The following is a 24,001-nucleotide window of genomic DNA, read 5'->3' on the forward strand; positions in this document are numbered from 1 at the left end:
AGAGTTCGAGTCCCACGAAAAAAAATAAACAATTCTTTCTCTATTATCATACCACGTCACCTTAATTCCGCGTTGTTCTTCACGGTCGATCGATCATCCGGAGGATCCGAGAAAACGTTTCGGATCCTCGTGAAAGATCGATTCGCCAAACCCATCCTAAGACAAACACACACTGCTGTTCACGGAAGAGAAAGCCCCGTATATGTGTATTCCATAAACGAGCAGCCCTTATTCTCGCAGGCGGAGACCTGTAGCGCGGTATCTAGTTAATAATGCATCCGTGATCGTAATCCAAAAGAATAACCAGCGATATATGTTGTAACCCCGTAACCTGAGGCCCCCGAGAGGGGGCCGCTTAAATTCGGGGTACGAAAAAAAAAAAAAAAAAGAGGGGAAGGCCCACAACTGTAACAACACGTCCCGAAGTTTTCTCCCGAGACCGCAGACAGGAGATTTAATCTCACGTGATGCGAGAGAGGGAGCTAGAGCAAGAAAGAGAGAGAAAAGGAGGGGGCTGAAAGAGGGCGATTTTAAGGGACTGACTGTGTCGAGGTAGGTGGGGCGGCTTAAAAAACTATTCCCATTCAGTGTTTCCGTTGGATGCTAAGCTCGGTTATTAGGCCTCTACGGCTAAGCAGCGCGCCTCTCTCATTGGCCGGCTACGAAAACAACGATAAAAGGCGATGAGTATTTTATGGGGTACGGCGCGTACAGGCAACACAATGGGACGGCGTGTATGGGCCATTGTCAGGGCATTGTCTGCGTCGCGAACGCAAGGCGAGTCTCTTCTCTCTCTTTTTCTCTTTTATCCTCTACCTATATCTATCTCTTCTCCTATCTCCTTCTGTCTCGAATGCAAGCCTCGAACCTCCATTATTTCATTATTTTTAAACACGTCACTTTTTTTACCATTCTCTCTCTCTCTCTCTCTCTCTCTCTTTCTTTCTGGGCGTGGCAGAGCGACGCTGCGAAAAAAAAATAAAAAATAAAAAACATGTTGGAAATCGCACAATTGGGGCGACTAGGCCCTCTTAGGCATTATTAATGTGGATACGTGGACGAGTTCACCCTCGACGGAGGGTGAACTGAAGAGTCGGCCGAGATTTCTTTCATGTTTGCTTCTCGAAATGGTGGGTACGCGTCAGGGCACGTAGTTAACTTTCGTGTTGTCGGTAAATCTTTCTATACGGAGTGGTGACAAGGGATACACGAGCGTATCGCGAGTGGGATTTCTTAACGTTATTCCGTCGGAATAATTTACCGAGTTATTATTATAATTATATATAGTAATACATGATAAAATCAAATCACGACGAAATATTAATAAAAAGATTTATTAAATCAATATATCATAACAATATATAATAACAGTGTAAGAATTTAAAAAAGTATACACGTGTAAAATAAATTTAGAACCTTCATATTCTTTTTAACAACAGAAACGGGATTCTGCCATTTTATTTGAAATATATACATATATTTTATGTCAAAACTGTGTACGATAATAATAACGCGCGCATAAACAAATGATATATCAATACGTTTGCGTTGTATTTTATATCACTCTTGAGAGCAAAGACACTCCGAGGAAGTCGATCGCGTGAATGTTTGGCTATTTACCCCCGACCAGAGGTGTTGAAGCGTGCGCTTCGTAAGAGATCGTGCTCCGCCTGGAGCATTTAAGGAGGGTTTTAGTCACGGGGGTGTCGGCTCGAATTATGCAACACGAAGGAATGGAACGGCGACTTGGGTATTCGCACGTAAATCCGCCACCCCGGGCACATTTTACCGTGAAATATAATTGGGGCGCGTTACATGTTTAATCACCGAGCGGTTTACATCTCTATATATCCGACAGTCTTTAAATTTTCATAAAACAGCGCCTGATCCTCGAATTAGTATGAATATTTGACAAATTATTTATTAATAAAGTCATACACTATACGCAAGATCATTAGTTAGATTATCTCCTGATATTAGAGAAATGTATATATTATTTTTGTAATATTTTATACATTATTTTTTAATTTCACAACACATATAAATCGAATACAAATTAAAACATTTTGTAGAAATTACAATTATACGTCAATGCAAAAATACGAATAAAATAATAAGAAAGATTCTCTAGTTGGATCTTATTGTACGTAATTTGAAAAAAAATTTTTGTCTGTGTAGATAATTTTCAAGGACTTCCGCCAGAAGCGATACCCGCCTTTTTGCAGAATCTACAAAATTCGGCGGGTTACAATATCGCCAAGCCGATCGCGAGGCCAGCGGCTTATCACCCTTATCACAGGCCGAGTCATCAACCCCCTCAACGACACTTACCACCGAACGCTCATCACACGCTGCAACAACTGTTCTACAGAGGCCCATATCTGACAGGTAAAAATTACGTGGCAAATTAATACACAGGTTTAACTTAAGCATTAATCAACTGTAATCACATCAATTATAATTGTAAATGAAAATTTGCTCGAAGCTAAACTTTAAAATTTATTCTCTCTTAATCCCTCAAATTTACTCAGATCTTTTTTAAATGGATTTTTTTCAACTCGAATATTTTTAACATATAAAATATTTCGCGTTCCAAGTCTCGTAGTTATTTCATACTTTGGATGATGCAGAAATCATGCACGGGGCTTCCCCCGACGAACGTTTAAAAGCGAAACTTCGGCATCTGGCGCCATATACAGCGAACGCGCGCGTATAAACGCCGCGTTCGCGCGGCCACGTGCGCGGGCGGCGCGCATACGCCGGGTTTATCGAATATCTTGTTATAGGTAGGCTCGTATGGGACATGGAGTGCATATGAAGTGCAGTGAAAGCACTACCATATTATGTACATGCTCCGCCACAAGGCAAAATGCACGCATGCAACAAGTGCGTGCAAATATCATCGGTGCAGATAATACCGTCATGCTCAGCTTGGCAATATCGCGCAGACACGATCTGGAGATTCAATTGCCCGTCCGTTATTAGATGACTTTGATACAGCTGCTTATCAAGCGATTCGCGCGCGAATAAACAACAATATGTGTTTCAACAATTTCTTTTTCCGCGCCCGCGCTGCCCTCTTTCACTCGCTCTTACGTTATGATTTTTTATTGTAGAATATACTTTCATTTCTTTCTCAACATTTACATGGATAGAATTTAGAGATTATTTATGATTATACAATTTTTTTTTTGATGTATCGTATAGATTTTTTTACATACTATTAATTTTTTTTCCGAACGAACGAATTAATGCGCAACGTCGAAATAACGCGAATTTATTATAAACAAATGTGTTGTGTGCTTTCTGTTGACAGTTGCTGGTTCCGGGAGCGGAACTCATCATCCTGGCACACCCGGCGGAGGTGCCGTGTTTCCGGGCGCTATCCAGGGTACTATCGGTGATTTTTCCGGGACCGGTTTGGTTTTTCCATGGGCGACGAACGCGCGCGGAAAACCTCGTCGAGGGATGATGAGGAGGGCCGTCTTCTCGGATCTTCAGCGTCGCGGACTCGAGAAGAGGTTCCAGATACAAAAGTACATCAGCAAGCCGGATCGCAAGAAGCTTGCCGAGAAACTGGGTCTCAAAGACTCGCAAGTAAGTCAATTGATTTTTGCATATATTAAACGAGAAATTAAGACATTTTTTCATATCTCGAATATCCAAGGAGGACGGAATATTTTAAATATTCGTCGAATGTTTTAAAAATAATTTGCGTGTTTGAGTATTCTCGACACGAAATATATTATTGTCTCGATGTTTGAGTACCGACGATTCGATCTGATCGATAATTGTGCATACATATATATACATATATTTATATATATATATATATTATGATTATGTATACATATTATCGCAATTTTCGACAAACTTATAAGCAGCGAGTTTAGCTTCTTCCCTCACGTTGAAGCAGTTTTCCGAGCGCGCAAATCAATTGCATATCAATTATAGCGCGCATCGAAGCGCATAATTCGATTCCTTGTGATCCAGAATCCTCGCTCTCGATAATCGCATCAGGCATGTCATATGCAGGCAGATTTGCATACGCGATGATAGGCGGATGTGCTCGCGTTGTATTACAATCGAGAGGCTGCGCCGTGAGCATTAGAGACGGCGCATGGTGTTTAATCTCGTGCTTAATGATCTCCTAGGCGCAATAGCAGTTGAACTTCATACACGGTGCAACGGTGCTAATTTAAACCGTAATAAAAATCCGTGCAAAAAAATAGAGAACGATTTGAATGATTTATTGAAGAGATGGCTTAAGGAAGATTATATTTCAAAAAACGAATATTATAAATTACGTTGTAGTGATTCTCTCCTTCCAAAAGCGTATGGATTACCTAAAATCCATAAGGAAAACTATCCAGTTAGAATCATAGTTTCATCGGTTGATACAGCTCTATACTCGCTGGCTTCGTTTTTACAAAACACCTTACGAACTAGCCTACCCAAAGCGAAAAGTCATATTAATAATAGTTTTGATTTGTACAGCATATTGTCTGGTAAAAAGATTGATGAGAATGATAGGATGTTTTCCTTGGATGTGGTGTCTTTGTTTACGAACGTTCCTCTGGATCTTGCGATTGACGGTATTAACGATAGATGGGATCACATTGGAATAAATACTAAAATACCGAAAAACGAATTTTTGGGGGGTATAAAATTCATATTGACTTCTACATATTTTACATTTGATGACATAATTTATAAACAGACGTTTGGGACCCCTATGGGGTCACCGTTATCACCAATTATTGCAGACCTGGTTATGCAAGATCTTGAGGATACAGTTCTCAAAGCGTTGAATTTGGAATGTTTGTTTTATTTTCGTTATGTGGATGACATCATAGTGGCCACCTCTATGACTAATATGACTCAGATTGTGAATAATTTTAACAACTATCATGAAAGACTTGAATTCACGGTCGAACAAGAGGTTAACCATAGCTTGAATTTCTTAGATTTATCACTTAAAATTATTAATAACAAAATATATATAGACTGGTATCAAAAAGAAACCTTCTCAGGAAGGACGTTATCATTTTATTCAAACCACCCATTATGCCACAAAATTGGAATAATATATAACCTTGTAGACAGATGTCTATTGCTATCACATCCACTATTTTTTAATAAAAATTTGGAGTTAATTATTAATATACTCAGAAGCAATGGTTACCCTCTTGATCTGATTTTTAACAAAATTAATCATCGGATAGAACACATCATATCTAAGGGGAGCATTATAGAGAGACAGGCCAACATAGAAAGAACAAAAAGTATAAGAAATGACTCGGTCAATAAAAAATTCTTTGTCATTCCGTATATAGATGGGATCTCAGAAATGATTGTTTCCTCGGTAAAAAATAAAAATTGTATGGTAGGGTATAGATGTCTCAACAAACTGGATAATATTATTAAAGCGCAGAAAGATAAAACTAAACATCCATGCAATTCGAATGTGGTTTATAAGATCAGTTGCAATAATTGTAATGCATCTTATGTAGGCCAAACAAAGAGGCAATTGCAGACGCGAATAAAAGAACATAAAAATAATATTAGGTTGGACTCAACGAAACATTCAGTAATTTCTGAACACATAATAAATGAACATCATACTTTTAATTGGGACAATGTTAAGATCATGGACAACGAAAATAATTATTATAAAAGACTCATTTCTGAGATGCTACATATCAAGGAACAAAAAAATGGACTAAATTTAAACAAAGATACTGAGTTACTTATAGCGTTTTCGATTGGGGTGCACTGGCTGCACTGAATGTCAGGCGCGTGTTCGATTGGTAGTGCCAATGCGCACTTGGCTAGTGTTGCGTGTTCGTTTGAACGCACAACACTCGCATAGTTCGCACTCAGTGCGCACTAAGTGGCACGAGATATTTTGACGGTGCCAGTTCAGTGCACTGGATGCATGCAAGCAGTAGGGCATTCTTTTGAACGAAAATTCGACATAATGAGCAATTCGAATTTGGCTCTCTTTAATATTTTGGAGACATTTTTGGAATCTTCTTCTAGTTCAAGCGAGCAAGAAGAAATAATTACAACTCTTCGAACTAGAAGAATAATTCCAAAAACTGTAAATTATGTAGAATGTGTGAAAAAAATGGATAATGACACCGTAAGTGTTATATCTTTTTATATAAACATCGAACCTATACCCTTTTTTAAAATATAATTAATGTACTTAATGTAATAGCATTTTTATACTGAATAATAATAATTTTTATATTTGTCATAGTTTTGTAGGCACTTCAAAATGTGTCCAGAAACATGTGAGCAATTAATAGATGGTTTTCAGCAATCAGATTTCTTTCCAAAAAATGAAATGCATACAATTATTGATAAATACGTGATATTCTTGATCATCTTCTATATTTAATTACATATAATAAAAATCATTACTTAACTGAACACAAGATGTCGAGATTACTTTTTCGTTCTTCCCGGAATCTAATCAACTCAAGTGGCACTGAAAATTTCGGCGTGTTCTTTTTCATCTGCACTATTCAGTGCAACCCATGGAACTTGTCCAGTGTTCGTGTGAACTGAGTGCGCACTGGTGCGCACTAACTTTTTCCCAATCGAAAACGCTATTAGCGAGTCGTATTTTGATATTTTGGATATATTAGCGAACAAGAAATAATAATAGGACAAATAGGACATTAACGAGTAAAACATAGATATTAGATCATATATAAACACGCACGCTCTCCGATCAAGTAGAGTTTAAAATGAGATGTCTTTCTGTATTGTTGGTTTGTTATGTGTCATCCTTAATAACTGTTAATAAGTAGCAAAATTGTCAAGAAGAACGATGATAGGTAAGCATACTACCAATTGTAGGGGATACATATTATAATTTGGACATACGTTGATCGGTAATTTTTTATTAATCGCAGCGCCTTCGGAACGGGTTAATTTCTCGCATATTAACGATGAAACTATCCGAGATCTAAACAAAATCAGGGATCATATCGAGGCGAACATTGTTGGACAGGACGGATTGAAACACGCGTTAATTGCTCAAAAACTCTTGATTCTGAATAACTATAATTAAATTTCGATATTATGTGAATTGTAAGAATTTATATTTCAATAATTATATTGAAGAAGACCGCGTGCGGTCGAAACGTTTATAGAATGATTGTAATTTGCGTTAGTTTTAATATAATGACTGTAGTTTTATAATTTATACATGTAATAAATGGTAGTTGACTGAACATCTCGAATATTCAGCTCGATAAGTTGGCCTTATATTTATCACTTTGTTTTCAATATACGAGCGACAATTGTATTAATTTATTTTTAAACCGTAATTATAAACTGCGAAATTTCCTAACGAAACTTTGATCCAAAAATTTTTTTTAAATTTTGTCGCGCTGTCGATAAATTGTCGCATTTTTATAAGTCTTTTTCGCGTTCAAATTTTTATGATTTATTTCAAACTCGATTATATAAATTTTGAATTATTTGTACAAAATTTCGATCGAGTATACCGGAATGAAATTTTTTTTTTTGCGGCTACTATAATTTGTTCATTTACGTCATAAATTTAGCAAGGGCATCACAGCCCTTTCCTCGTCATTAAACTCCTGGCGATGAGTTTTAAATTTGATTATATGGATTCCTGAGGAATTGGGTCGACGAGAAAGAGTTTATTAGAGGCAGTAAATAAGTGATTTTCAGTCATTTTGAATCTCACAAGAGGGATAATCGCTCGGTTTTCTCGATAACGGGCCACCGTAATCGAGCAGTTAGGCGCGTGCAAGATCGGGAAGGTACACGGAGAATATATATTGTGCTTAATGACCTTATTAGGGCACTAATTGTCGCTCTAACGAAGTACGAATCCCTCGTACTTGGCGATGAGTGAATTTAGTTCCGCTATGAAGAGACTCTCTCTCTCTCTCTCTCTCTTTTGCGGCTTCATTTGGCAGATTGATAGAGACTAATGCTCGGTTTTGTCGAATACGAAACCGTCTGCCGCGCGCGTATGAGCGAACGAAGGTACATGTGTGTTTAATGTGCCGGGTTCATATAATTGCGCGATGAAGTGCATAATATTGATTTCAAGAACGATCGAGCAATCCTAGCTCATTAAATTGCAGTTAATAATACGCGCTTATTTGTAATTAGCTTTGCGTAATTTAAGTCAATAAAAAAATGCGCTCCTTGAATTGTCAGATGTAAAATATTTGATTTACTTACGAGACTTTTGTGAAATATTAAATACACAAATATGTAAATGTTTCATCCTTTACATTACATGTGCAATTTAACCTTAGGCAGAGTTATCAGTGTTGTAAAAAATTATTGTACTGGGACGTTAAGTATAATATATATATATTACATATCGGTTGCCACTAAAATATGATAATTATAATTACGATTTAGATAGAAAAGCAAATGTTTATTAAAATATTCTATGAATTTATGTGGAAAAATGTCAGCGCGTTCCATCACAGTTTCCCGAAATTTCAATTATATCCTCCGAGAGTTTGCTCCGGAACATTAATAAACGCTTCGTTCGCTCATTAATTCATTCAAATAGGGATTTCGATTCGCGAACAACGCGCGGAAATGGAATAAAAGGTCCGTTTGACGACTGTGCCACCCGTACATCGTTCGAAAACGGCCGGAGCGCGCTCATGAAATCAAATGAAACTAACTCGCAATGCCATTTCCGTATCGTTTAGTTTCATTACCGTCGTCGGGTCGGCAACGGCATCGGGATCTGCCTGGTTCTCATGTGCACGCGTACAGCAACGCGTATATACACCTACGTGTGTGCAATTAATGAACTGGCATCGCCCGATTAACCCCGAACCCTGGGTATTATGTACCTAAATATCTCTCTCCCGCACACGCACAAATACACAGTGCGCTCGCTCTTTCTCCTCGGTGCATCAACGTGATACGTCGATACTGTTCGCGATGTGCACATATGTAAAATATGCAAATCGGCACTTGAGATAATTATGTCTTCTCTATAACATGTTACGTAGATTGTTGAATAATTTTCATCATCGTGTCCACAATTAATTCTTTTGAGGAAATTTTGGTATACATACATTAGAGATAATTAAATCCAGAATTTACTTTACAAGATTAAGGTAATTTTCAACATCTATTTTAAGTTCTAGAATGAGCTTCGTTCTTGCGTTGAATCTTTTAATTGAGTAAGTAAAAGGTGATATCTAGTTGGAGGAACGAATATAAAGAAGGAAAAGATTTGTATAATGTCAACTCTAGCTTGAACAAAGTTAATGAAATCTTGACGGCAATCTCGCGAAGAAACAAACAGATTCGTCGTTTTTCAATAATTATTATTGCTCCGGCAATCGAGATGTTACCGGCGAATGCGAGGGTAAACAAGAAGCGGTGTCTGGTTGAATGAATGGTGGTCGCGGTGAATATACGGGGGAGCAAGAAAGACAACGCGAAAGGGAGAAAGGCGGTGTGGAGGACCGGTACGTAGGGATATATCCTCATGTATAATTCACACCTCGAGCGCCATGCCTTCAACGCCATTGGTCGAGGCTCACTCTGTCGCTGGTTTTACGAGAAAATCTAAGGATCACGGGCGCGCGTACGCGCACACCGGGAACCGTCCTCGTCGAGGAGGAGAATGAATTGACGTTTCTTGCGATTCCGCAATCCGCATACAAAAGCTGATTTTGCGCCCTGCTTCTTCCGTCGCGGTCGACTCGCCGTCGTTCAACGATCGCGAACAACGTGATAAGAATTTGCGTCTATAGCTCTGGGAGCTTTTTTAATCCACCATTAGACACCGTCTAGGTTTGAGCTAGAGTTGACATTATACAAATCTTTTCCTTCTTTATATTCGTTCTTCCAACTAAATATCACCTTTTACTTACTCAATTAAAAGATTCAACGCAAGAACGAAGCTCATTCTAAAACTTAAAACAATATTGTGTCAAGATGATGTTAAAATTAGCTAGAGAAAGATGAGATAAAAATATGTAAATTCATCTTAGATCAGATGAAGATGATTTTAAGTATATCTGGATGAAAGATATGGCGATTCATCTAGATATCATTTTCTGGATAATCATTTTTAAGACTGCTTATGTAAACACAGTTGTAAAAAGATATAAATTATAAAAGAGATACAACAATATATCTATTCATATTTTTATTTATAAATTTTTGTCGTTTTACTGTCTATGCTTTAAGTATCTTTTTATTATTTATATAAAGATAAGAAGACGCCAAAGTTTCATCTAGATGATCATCTATATAATTTTATTTAGATGACAGCAAACACTGGACCCCGTAAACACCCTCAGTAACATCTCTTCCTCTTCTCTTTTTCTCCTCTGTGTGGTTCATAAATATGATTAGAGGCTCGTGTCTTCGGAAGAGATTTGATTTCGAAATGCGAAATGGGGAGTGAGACACGGAAAAAAAGTGCGAGATACATTCGTCCGACAGATACTCGGGCAGAGTGTAGCGAAGTGAAACGGCAATTTTGATTGCTCGATTCCAATGAAATGATACTTGGGCGCCGCGAAGCGATTCAGCTTCGTAAGTACATATCGAAATTGATCCCGTCGTTAAAAGCAATTGAACTCCGACTGAACGCACCCGCAATATCTCTAACATTACTTTTTATCGCGCGAGAGAGAAACTTTTCCCAACTTTATTAGAGGGTGTTCCGGGCTTCTCCCGGAGAGTTGGCGCGATTTGAGGACTGCGATTCTGCGCACTCGTTGGCCGGCTATCTAATATCACGGTTCGCCACACAAACACCTATAAAAGCGATTGTTGTCCAATGATAGTTCTTTCTCTCTACCTCTCTCTCTTTCTCTCTCTTTCTTCTCGATGCCTCTTGATAGCGACAAAGTGTTGGTAGCAGATGCCGAATTTCACGTCTCCCTTAATGTACCGCGCGCGATAATATCGCTTACGGAACTTCCGCCGGTATTGCAATCTAAGTTATATCGAGCTATCGACATGTCGAATGCGTGTCGGAGTGGCATTATTATCGCGATCGTCGCCGATTATCACGCATTATTACGTGCATACAGCTTAATTTGTTTTTAAAATATTTTGCGGAGACTATAATTACGACGATTTTTTTTTAATCAACGCTCGGTTAAAGTTTCTCTAGTCTTTTTGGGAAAACAGTCTTTGTTAGCTAAGAACGATTTTATTTCTCGAGTACGATATCTTTAAAGGAACATGCGCGATTCGAAGATTACCTCGAATTATCGTACTTTGAGTTGTGCCGGACCCATGAATCTTTTCTTGAATTTAATTAAGGACTTGCGGTGCCACGGGTGGATGATAATAATAAAGCTTTTCCAGGGGTAATCTGTACTTTGAAGGGCAGCAGGATAGAAAGAGACACAGAGGGCGAGAGAGGGGGATGGATGAGAGAGAAGGCGAGGTGCCGTTTCACACAGGTTCGAGGCTTCACTACAGTTTATGACGAGGGTGGGTTTAAGAGGAACGTCGAGGGTTAAAGGGGGATAACTAAAGTAATTAGTGATGGTGAGCGAGAGCCAACCCCTTTCTTGGCTACTGCACCCTTATGCCTCTCAGCGCCTTTAACGAGATGAAGATGTTGATTTATCGCGAAAGCCCTGCTCTCAAAAGCCACGAAGGCGCTCATCATCGAGATTTCTGTGTATGTGTGTGTATATTACAAATAATATTATATATATATATATATATTTATCTCGAAAGGCTGGAGACAAAGAAAGTATATATTAATATTCTCTCTGAATTTAATTATTATATCAATTAGACGAAAGTAATTAAAAGAGTATGATATTTCACAATAAAAAATGTCGGCGGGTGATGCGTGACAGGTTCATATATCGTGCTTTAAAATAAATATAAAAAAATTAAGAAATATATACCCCGGGAGATTAAGAGACGTGGCTTTTTCGAGGCCGCCTAAGGGAACATCGAGACGGCGCGGCAGCGCAACGTCTTGTCAGAATCGCTTCCGCGTCGCCCGTAGGTAGAACTCATCAACGCCGTCGACCTTAAATTATCTGGTATTATGAGGAGGCCGGCCACTTTTATGCCCGGGACATCTCCGTTATGTCGGACCCACCGGCGGAAACGACGGAAAAATTAAAGAGAGCCCCCGGGGCTTGTTATCTTTTTAATAATCAGAACCGACGCGGGCACGCGGTTTTCCCTTCTTCTTACAAGTTGCTGGAGCTGTCAGAATCACGCCGCGAGCTTAATTCGCGATATAAAAGCACGGATCCTACTTGCGCCCGGCCGATTTCACGGAACTTGCTCGACGTCGGTCGTCCGAATCGGGGTCTCGGGTTATTCGAGTAGAGCGACAAAATTGCCGAGCGCATTATATATACGCAGCACTTTCGTATCATTTTATTTCTTCCGATTATAGTTGACGTGGTACGCGATACGCCGTCGCAGAAATAGGAATCAATATGTGCTTTTACGTAAACACGGATATTTACACAAAAAGAATGCGTCACAAATCGAGCTTTATAGCTTATTGAAAAAGTTGTCAGTTTTTTTTTTTTTTTTTTTTTTTCAAATTTCGCGAATTTTAGATTCTTTTTGTCCGTTTAATCAACAGGATGTACGATAATGCCATTTGCGCCAGGATATCTTCAGGCACTAAATTAAATCGTGGACGAGAGATCCTCATGCAATCCTCTATATTTCATTTCACTGTTCGTAGTTTCGTAGAACGAGAGTGTTCCGTTCAGATCCCTTACAGATTTCGCGAATTATATTAAAGAGAAGGGGAAAAATCACTTTCCACCCTTATTTCACTGGCAGCCTCTTTAATCCCCGCGAAAGAAAAAAATGCAGGATTCTGCGTATTGTTGAAGAGACGTCTCTCCTTTCATGCATAAGACAGCGCTTCTAAATCGCAACCAACTCGATGGATTAAGTACGCATGGTGAGAAAAATTAATTATTAAATAAATACGAGTGTGTCTCTGAAACAAAATATATTAAAAATACTCATCGATACTTAAATTATTGATATAAAAAATATTTTGAATATTTAGGGCGCAAAATTCAGTTGAAATCGCGGGAAACGAATCGGACGATCGTCGCGAGGGTGGAAAAACTCGAGCGAGCAGCGTTTAATTATTACATCGCGACGGGGGCGAAAACGCTCTTCAATTCAATTTCTACTGTCGGTCGCGCGCGCAGATCGCCCTTTCCCACGGCACTGACGTTGACACGTTAGATAGATCGGCCATTAGGTTTGGCGTTTCAAGTGGTGGGTATCGAGTTTCCGGGATTCCGTCGGTCAAATCAATTTGTAGCCATTAGGACCGCTGATTCGAGTTTGCCTTGGGCAAGCTTTTACGAGAGCAATCTCCGCCGCCGTCGGCGAAGGACGAGAGCCAGTCCGACTTGTATTTGCACAACCGTCAAAGTTCAAGACGGAGATATGTTGTACGTTTGATATGCCTGTCGCAAATCTCGCTCGTCTCGCCTCAACTTCGACCTACCCCCTCGTTTCTATCCTCGTGTCCTCTTACAAGGCATACATCGCTCACGCGATAACGCGAGCTTGCAGATCCTCTTCATGGTACTAGGTTGTTTAAGTCTTTCGACATCATTTGCTTTACATGTTTATATTATTACGTCAAGAAGAGTTTATGCTGCTTAAAGCATTACACCAGATTAATAACATTTTTTACATCATTATTTGATCTTTTCTCGCTGTCAAAATGTGTGAAACGATTAACTACGAAAGTACGGGTAAATTATGGAGCAATCACAGATTGTTTCTTCACTTTTCTAATGTATTGTAATGTATTATTTGAAATTATAAAAATTATAAAAATTTTTCGCTAAATAAAATTTTGTTAAATAAAAATTATTTGAACGATTCTACACCGATCGCTTGTAATTTAGGGGGACGATTGGAGATAAGCGATTAGTTCTCGCTTTGACGCGTCATCTCATTTTCCGGAATTTAACGCCAATTAAAATCTTTGTGCTGTCAAAATGTGTGAAATAATTAACTACGAAAATACGGGGAAATTTTGGAGCAATCACAGATTGTTTCTTTACTATTCCAATGTATTGTTCAATTTTTATTTTGTTTGAAAATGATTGGGATAATGAGAATGACGCGGAAAAATTGTTCGATGCTACATACAAATTATTTGAACGATCCTAAGGTGGACCAATCCTTGTAATTTAGGGGCATGATTGGAGATAAGCGATTAGTTCTCGCTTCGATCGTTTCTTTCCTCATGTCCTCTTACAAGCACTAGGTTGTTCAAGTTCTTCGATATCATTTCAATATTTCAATTTCAATATTTCATCTTTTATTCACATAGTTTTAATTTTCATGTTGTCAAATTTTTGTACGTCTTTATATAATTTTATTCTTATATTATATTAAATTACGAGACATTTGGTACTGAAACTTTGAGACGAATATGAATTTCCAGGGTGCAAAGTTGAAAATGTAAGAATGTAAAAATAGTTCAAAGTTACTTATACTTTAAATTTTGAGATATTAATTTTGCAGCATCTCGAGAGACACACACACAGAATCTTAAATATTAACAAGATCCTTCTTTCGAATCATTTTGATTCTTTGTATCTATAAGTTTATTCTTTTACACGATAACAGAAAGATAGAGAGAGAGAGAGAGAGAGAGAGAGAGAGAGAGAGAGAGAGAGAGAGAGAGAGAGAGGAAAGGAAGAGAAAGAACAGAGAAAGAGAGTTTCTCACTTATCGTTACATCTGCATACTGAATAGTATTTTTTTCCCTTTTTTTCGAGTCGTTTTTACGTCAGTCCGCCAGAAGTTCATTCATCTTGATCGCGGGGGTGGATCAAAATCTGGCGAAAGACGTAACGTTACCCTAAACGCTCCGGCTACAATCTGCCGCGGATATTAAAAACAAAGGCCTGCCTCTCGCAGGGCATAACATGAATATAACGCCGCGCAATATCTTACGGCTTTAAGCTCTTCGGCTTAGCTTGTGTGGACCTTCATGCATTATGGATTTTACTTTGAGAAAGCGCCGCTGCCCCACCCTCGCGCCGGAAACGAACGACGGGAGCTAAGAAACTATGAATATACAATACCGCGGTATGCATATAGATCTCGCCTTTGTGAATCAACTTTAATCACTCATGGCGTGAGAGAGAGAGAGAGCCCCGAGAATCAAGCGGTATCGATGATTCCGCTATTACCGCGTTTTCGCTCGCAAAAAAATGTTACACTTACAAATCCAAATTTAATGTAAATTATGAACATTTAATATCAAATCGATTTTAATACACACAATCTCCGGAATCGCACCCTTCACCCCCGAGATGCAAAATTTTCTCCGAGTGATTCTTGGTAGCGAATTTAATAATCATTTATCGCAATTTCTCATCTCCAACATTACATATCTTTTGAATCGAAAATCAAATTAAAATTTTATCAAAGTAAAGTCGACTTGAGATTGGATAGAGGATATAATTTTGTTGATTAATTGCACTTTCGAAGTTTAATTACGCGAAAAAGTATTCTCCTCGTTCGTCCTTATGTTATACCAAATACGGATTTTTATCTTCATCTTTTTTCAAGAAATCGGATTATTTTAAGTTTTAATAAGAAAAGAAATTTATAAAATATATTGTTCGATATTTAGTAATAATTTTGAAACGACATTGTCTTCCGAAAATTTATCACTTCCGACTCGTGTCGGATTATAATCATTTTCGCACAACTGTAACCTCGTTATACGACCTGCACGAAGACGGAGAGAGATTGCAAATTTGCAAATTGTATTTCCCGACTGTAAACCTTTCCCGTCCCTTTTTTATCGCACCTCTTTCTCGTGAGATCGTATCCATAAAATCGGATGGGTGCTTCTTCTTTTTTGCAGCGATCCATCCGCGAAAATTCGTTTCACGCACTTGTAATAAGAAAGATTATTATAGCTGCAATGGACGAAGAAAAATCTGAATATTACAAATAAATCATAATCCCTACAAATTTTACATTAAGAATGATTTTAGTTTATTTATTATTTATTTAATAATCAATTTTAATTCTTGTTATAGGGATGCGATTAATTAGATTCGGAATTATGTATCGCGGTCTTGAGGACATTTTTGAAACTTGACTGGGTCTGATATTCCGTCGAACTGGAAAGAGTATCTTCATATACGATATCTCGACGAGAACACATGACTTTTTTCACTCTATATCAGCAATTGCTAGCTCATCTCCGGTTGAATCGCGACGTGGCAGCTTGCGCTGCTCTTTTGATTTTTACGATCGCGCCACCTTGACTGATATCCGCACTCTTTCACAGAGACACTTGAAAAGCTTTCCTTCGTGTAACGCACAAATTATTTGCTTTTCATTAACGGTAATTAATTTTTTAAGATAATAAAGAAATCATCAAATACATATTTTCTCGTAAAAAAATATGCTAGTCGAAAAACAATAGTATATTCGTTAATATATGTATCAAAATGTGTATTTTACTTCGGGTAGAATTTCAGAAAATTTCATAGTTTTTCCCACATCACTAACAGTTTTACAATAATTTTAAATCGATCGTTGAAAGATTTTATCTTACTCTCTTTCTCTCGTATCTTTTTACCATGAATAATTCTTATTCAATCTTACAATCTCGCGCAAAGAATTCGCAGTGAAAAATATCCGTGGCATTAATTTTATATTTATTTGAAACTGAAAACCAAATATATATTTTTATATTCGCTAAGAGCCATTATGAAAAATACATATACTTTCCTCGACGAATTTACTTCAAACGAGATAATCCGCGGAGCTTTAATCGAATAATCAAATAGTCGATAAGTTTACAAAAGAATAGTGATATGGGTGATTTTTTTTAATACCGGAGCGCATCAAAGAATGAAACGAGAACCGCCGGTGTTCGCAATTACGCCTTTATCCGCTCAGAGAAAAACAATCGATTAAATCGTCACCGAGCGGTCGACGCGGCGCCGATAAATCCGCAAAGGTCCTTTTTCCCCTCTATTATCGCGCGACTTCCTTTCCATACATCAGACAGCCGTCTGCCCTTCGCCCGCAGGATCGCGCCGCGCCGGCAGCTTTGTGCCGTACTTTTTACGTTTGATCCACCCCCACAACCCCTTCTCCGATCGAGCTGACCTCACCCCTCTCTCTCTCTCTTTGTCATCCCTTTGGCTCTCCCTCTCCCATTCGACGTTCTCCGAAGCCCTCTCCTCTTTTACCTCGCTCTTTCCACGCGGAGAGACGATGCGGGTGTGAAGGAAAAATTTAGAGAGAGAGATATTTTGTTCTGTTATTGAAGGAAAAAATCTTGCCTTCGACAAAATGATTTTTAATGAAGAATTCTACGTCGTATAAATTGTTTCTTTACGAAATGAATCTTGCGACATATATATTACGATTGTGGGAGAATTGAGAGGAGAAGAAATCTTTCGAGGACTTCTCCTTGTACGGAATACAATCCCTGATTCTCTTGTAAAACTGGACCCTCGAAAAATCTCTCCTCTTCCCTCTTTCTGCGCTATTCCGGGACGCGGAATCGACGAGCGTGCGAGAAGGGTGGCCATGCCCCGAAAAGAGATGCGAGGGCGGGTAAGAGAAAGAGAGGGTGAGGATCTGTGACCAGGCCGAAGGGGGTGCGCGGGGGAGGGGGAGAGAGTGAGTGAGCTGAGGGGTAGTTCTGAGGCCGACGTCATAATCGATCGTCTTTTATTAAACTGCACCAGATGGCGCCACCACCGCACTAGGCACAGCGTGGATGGCACAGGGGGTTGAGTGAAAGAGCGTCGGGGGTGGGACGACCGAGGGGGACGCGGATGAAGCACGAGGGGGTTGCATGAGGATAGGCGGAAGTAAGGGCGGGCGCGTGGGTGCGAGGAATGGGGCAGGGAGTTAAACGGAGGAGGATTTCCAGCCCGGGGTTCCTCCAGGAGAAAGGGTGAAAGACAGAGAGAGAGAGAGAGAAAGAGACAGGCCGCAGCCAATCGTTTAACGATTACCCACTCGCGCACTCTATATAACGCCTTTCGGATGTCGTCGTTATGCTCGATCCTAGAGACTATAGCGATATTTGAACGATCCTAGGGTGGACCGATCGCTTGTAATTTAGGGGGATGATTGGAGATAAGCGATTAGGTCTCGCTTTGACGCGTCATCTCATTTTCCGGAATTTAACGCCAATTAAAATCTTTGTGCTGTCAAAATGTGTGAAATAATTAACTACGAAAATACGGGGAATTTTTGGAGCAATCACAGATTGTTTCTTCACTTTTCTAATGTATTGTAATGTATTATAATTTTTATTTCGTTTGAAATTGATAGCGATAATGAGGATAACGCTGGAAAAATATTTCGTTAAATAAAATTTTGTTAAATAAAAATTATTTGAACGATCCTACACTGATCGCTTGTAATTTAGGGGGATGATTGGAGATAAGCGATTAGGTCTCGCTTTGACGCGTCATCTCATTTTCCGGAATTTAACGCCAATTAAAATCTTTGTGCTGTCAAAATGTGTGAAATAATTAACTACGAAAATACGGGGAAATTTTGGAGCAATCACAGATTGTTTCTTCACTTTTCTAATGTATTGTAATGTATTATAATTTTTATTTCGTTTGAAATTGATAGCGATAATGAGGACGAAGCGGAAAAATTTTTCGTTAAATAAAAATTATATGAACGATCCTACACCGATCGCTTGTAATTTAGGGGGATGATTGGAGATAAGCGATTAGTTCTCGCTTTGACGCGTCATCTCATTTTCCGGAATTTAACGCCAATTAAAATCTTTGTGCTGTCAAAATGTGTGAAATAATTAACTACGAAAATACGGGGAAATTTTGGAGCAATCACAGATTGTTTCTTCACTATTCTAATGTATTGTTTAATTTATATTTCTTTTGAAAATGATAGGGATAATGAGGATAAATTTTTCGATGCTAAATAAAAATGATATCTTTTTGTAATGATTGTTTAAATAAATAGTTTTTATTTTTAACGATATTATAATATAGTTCTTTACTAGATTTATTGTCAATAAATATTTCAACATCACGTTTATTTAGATTAAATTTACACGATATAATTTGGAGATAAAACAATGTGATCTTTTTTCTCATTTAGGTATATTTCTATATCTATATTCTTTTACCCTGCATAGTTGAAGAATATTTATTGACGTTGAATTCTTAACGCGTTTTGTATTATTTATTATTATGGATTATAGCTAGATCGTACTTTTTTACAACCGAGGGAGAGGATATTAAAATCGACACGCTGTTCACTTGCAGCTGAATTTTCTGAGGAAGCGTGCTTGAAATTCGAAGTGAGAGGGTCCTTTTCGTGAGATTCATCACGCATATATATGCGTCGATAAATTTGACAGCTATACATCGATGAAAATTTGAACAAAATAAAATCTGAAATTCCCGTTTCAATTTTTCTTAGCCGCACGACAGAGTGTCAAATTTCCCCAAAAATTACATAAATTACGCTTCATTTCAATTTTCGAATGTCCTTTTGAGCGTTTCGAATAAACCCTGGGGATTCGGGAGAAACCACTTAAATCACCGATTTCGTTCGAATTCTCGAAACGTGCGGCATAAACTGGCAACTCGCATACATAACGTGGGGAAACCGCGGGGCTTTACTTTCGATCTTCTCTCTCTCTCTCTCTCTCTTTTTTCCCCTCCCCTTCGTTTCTCTCTTTCTCTCTCCTTCTTTTCGTTTTGCGTTTACCGAGAGACGGCGGTGATTGATTGTCCCGTCAGCGGCAGGCAGACCGGGAACTAACAAAAGTAACAAAGCACCTCCGTCCTGAGAGAACGCTGCCGCCGCGCGCTTTTCGGCGAAGTTGAATTGCTCGCCGTTTTACCGATTTCGTCGCCCTGTCCGTTCATCCCCGTGTGCTTAATCTCGTTCTTAACTCTGATATTGCGAGATTGGTAGGGAAAACTTGCGATCTCGACATCTTGCGCCAAAATTGCGTTTTTTTTTCATTATTTCATTCGGAAACATATCATAAGTAACATGATCAAAAAACCCTTTCTTTTCCATCTTTATTAAGCTCTCTTATTTTTTTGTCATATTTTTAATAGAATTATTCGACTGTTAAAAACATTTGCACGCTATAATCTCGAAAAATGCATCGTTATTCTCTCAAACGTTGAACGCGAAACAATTCTTTCTAGCGTAGTAATCCGTGTAGGAGAACACGAGGTACATACATCGTATTGTTGAAAGGTAATTTAACATGCGGTCGCGGTGGAAAAGTTTGAAGCCATATTCGAGTCGAGCGAATGCATTAATTATCGCTTCCAGACACGAGGGAGTTAGATATAATCCTAAAATTGCACGCGTCACTTACGTGGTAACGCAAACACACGCGCGCGCACGATATCGGTCGGACACAGGTTCGAGGGGGTTGTAGTAAACGGTCAACAACGGTGCACAGAGTCTCTCGTCTGGATAACACCCTAGAGCTAAAGAGTGTATTAGCGCGCGTCAGATCGTTAGGGTCTACATGATGTCAAGCGCATACATCCCGGCGTATGAAAATTTGCGGGGCTGGAGTATAGGTGAATTAATTCGTCGCACAGACGAATACAACTTTCTCACCTTTTAGAGTCTACCCCGTGTGTGGGTTATAACGTTCGACGTGTATAATTACCCGCCGTTTCGCAGCCGTTTGTTAACTTGTTTATTTAATATGACGTTTTTCGTTTGACGTTGCGCTAGAAATCAGTGTTTGCTGGTCTCGAAATAGAATTATACAGATGGTCATCCGGACGAAGTTTTCGTGTCATCTTATCTTTAGATAGATATTAATCAAAATGTGTATTATTTATATCTGAATCCTGGATGAAAAAAGTGTTGAATATTATTATTAAGTAGCAGAACTTGAGCAGTAAGCGATCGAAACTTAGAAATAAAAATATAAATATATTTTTATATTCCTTTTATGATTTACGTTTTTTTATAACTTTACATAAGCGGTCTTAATAATAATGTTATCTGGATGAATCGCTAATATAGTTTTATTCTCTTTTATCTAGATATATTTAAAGCAAAATCATCTTCATCTTAAATCTAAGATAAATTTGCATATTTTTATCTCATCTTTCAATAAGAGAGATCGTCCCAAATGAATAAATGAATCATCGCTATTAGTTTCCAATGATAGATACTTGGAATTTAAAGATTGATTTCTCTTTAACGAGATTTTGAAAAAAAAACATGTTTTATTAAGGCAGATATGAGGAACGATAAGTATAAGAGTTATAATTTTATTGTTAATAAAATTTTTATTGTGGAAAAGTTTAAAAATTCTCGCAAATTAAATTTTATAGGTGTACGGAATAGATGATAAAATTTTTAATTTCTATTTGGCTAGAATAATTTTTATTTGATAATGTTAATTTAATTGTAGAATTTTATCAGAATATTTTAAAGATGAAAAATATATAACATTAAAAATATTAATTATCATTCTCATTCGGTATGTATATTTTTTTAATATTTTTTAAATACCTATTGGGAAATTTATCTCATCACTAGTAAAATTTAATATTTGTTACGAAATATTTCGTTGGTATTTGGATTTCTATCAGCAACTACAATCAAATTCACCGTAATTCGCGATGAATTGATTTCGGCACTACATGCGTGTGAACTGTGATTGACTTCTGGTTAAACGCGTATTCTGCAATATTACAAGCGTTAGGTATAAATGCTACAAATATTATTGACACGCAATTGGTCGAGCGGCGAGTCAGCGCGTTACACCGATAAAACGAATCATGTAATTGATAGAATTATTAGTGTCGCGTTGTGAGGTCTATAATGATGCCGGGACGTATCGCTGATACGAATACGTTAATCGCTTTATTACTCATTTCGTACTTAATGAGAGAGCCTTCGTAATGATTCGCGATAAATATAACAAAACGGGATCGATAAGAAATAGATATCGCGATTCTCTCTATTGTTCAACTTTTAAGAATTATGTCTATAATATCGTTCAGATCATTTTTTGTTTTATCGTTTTTATAATGAATAATGTTTTTAATATGCATTTTTTTTTTTTGCATTTTCAGAGCAATTATAAAATAGAAAAAATCTCGGTATTATATTCCAATTCGATAAAATCTTTTTTCTCATTGTCACTTTGAAATTGTCATTTTCTTCTTCACATAGAAGTTTTGAGAATATTGCAGATTCTATAATAATTATTCCTAACACCTCTGCATTCAATATATCACAACGTTGGATATACGCTTGCACATAGTATACTTAATTAAACGCGAACGAGTCGAGCTAATGTTTAAAAGGGGTCGAATAAAGTGAAGCCGCTTTAATGAATACAGAGCTTTGCAATTAATGACGCGATTATGATCGCGGCGCGCGTCCGCGCTTTTGCGAATAACATAAACAACCCCGTAGCGCTCTCGACGAGCGCTTATGGTCGTGACTTCTTTCTCAATACGCGGCGATACACCCGGCGATCTCGTTATAAAGCGGAAAAACACATTAACGCGTCAAAACCCGCGTTTAACTCGCGCGGTGTCAAGCGCACACACCCGCGTCTCCCAACCCCCTCGAGTGACCGGCTCGAGGGGGGTGAGAAGGGGGTTGGTCGGGCGCATCGAAAATATCCGCGTAAAACGTTTCATTGGGATATATTAAAAAATAATAAATTACATTAAATTTCAATCTCTCTCTCTAGGTCGAGAGCCGGTATTAATGATGGCGCGCGGTGTCAAACGCACGCACCGCGCCCGGATGCATATGCATATATACGTGTGTGCATACGTGCGTGCATACCGAATAAGATATACACGTTACGAAAGTGTCGAAAATTTTATCCGCGTCATCCCTCGGCCCACCCATCGGCGCGCGAAACATATTGTGAAAAATATTGTATTTCGAGAACGTTACCGCTAAATTATGCGCGCATCACTCAAAGTGAACAATATTATTCGCGCCATCCTTCGAATGGAATTATTTCATATTTCATGTATCTTCGAAAAACATATTGCACGACGGTACCATTATTATACGAACAAATCAGTTATCGGTTCTGTTTATTATTTTTCCTGGAAGTCAAAATTAATCTTTTATAGAAAATTCAAACAACGTTATTATACAGTGAATAAAAAATTGGTGGAAATCATTTTAAAATGTTATTCGGCTAATTTTGATTTTTTTTCCCGTGTGATCATTTCTGTATTAAAAGATGCGCGACGAATTATTTTTCAAACTGTCATCTCATGACAAATTTCCACGGAAATGTTCACTCTTTATACGTGTATTTATCTCATTATTTGATGCGCCAAATGTTTGATTCCGTTTCCTGATGAGTTTGTATTCAGACTTCGGAAGCAAAAAGTGCAAATAAAACGGATCTCTCGAGAGCAAGTCTTTAAATGAAGGTGGTTTTCATTTCTGAACGTTCATTCGGCGAGAACATCTGCGAATTATCGAACATCAGCCGAAAAGATGGTGGTGGTGAGTCCGGATGGTGTCAAGTGCACACCATCATCGCGGCGACGACGAATGAAAATTCGGAAAGCAGTTTACGTAGATCAATCTGCGTCCGAGGTCAACGATTCACTTAAGGTAGAACGCGTATAATAAAGTGGCTAATGGGGCGACGAGGCGGACGGCAACGAGGGTGAGAGACTTTCGGGGATGCTCGGGGTGTGTTTGACGTTGGCCTGTTCCTTAACATAGGAAAGTAACAGGGCTTCCTTGATTATACTATATGTATCGCGTGAAATACATCATCTCGTACAGTAATCCCTCTTTACAAAATTCACGAGATATATATTATACAATACATAAGTGCCATGAGCGTCCGCTGAATTTTTTCCAGAAGGGGGCATGATTAAAATTCTTTTTTTATTTCTTATTTCCTGTTATTTCTTAATTCTTTAAATTAACATTTTTTCTTATTTTTATTTTTTATATGAAGTAT

The 24,001-nt window shown here is 38.2% G+C and overlaps 1 protein-coding gene across 2 annotated transcripts in view; it reads left to right on the plus strand.

Moving 5' to 3' along the window:
• The window catches only part of Dbx (homeobox protein Dbx), a 41,295-nt gene that overhangs the window by 15,105 nt on the left and 2,189 nt on the right, over window positions 1-24,001 (plus strand). For both annotated transcript variants that reach the window (XM_029309848.2, XM_085483609.1), the window contains 2 exons: window positions 2,179-2,388; window positions 3,317-3,597. In XM_029309848.2, coding sequence (XP_029165681.2) covers window positions 2,179-2,388; window positions 3,317-3,597 — 491 coding nt within the window. The remainder of the gene's footprint in view (window positions 1-2,178; window positions 2,389-3,316; window positions 3,598-24,001) is intronic.

Source organism: Nylanderia fulva, unplaced genomic scaffold, assembly GCF_048542155.1.
Source record: "Nylanderia fulva isolate GAGA-0341 unplaced genomic scaffold, ASM4854215v1 Scaffold26, whole genome shotgun sequence".
Lineage (NCBI taxonomy): Eukaryota > Metazoa > Arthropoda > Insecta > Hymenoptera > Formicidae > Nylanderia > Nylanderia fulva.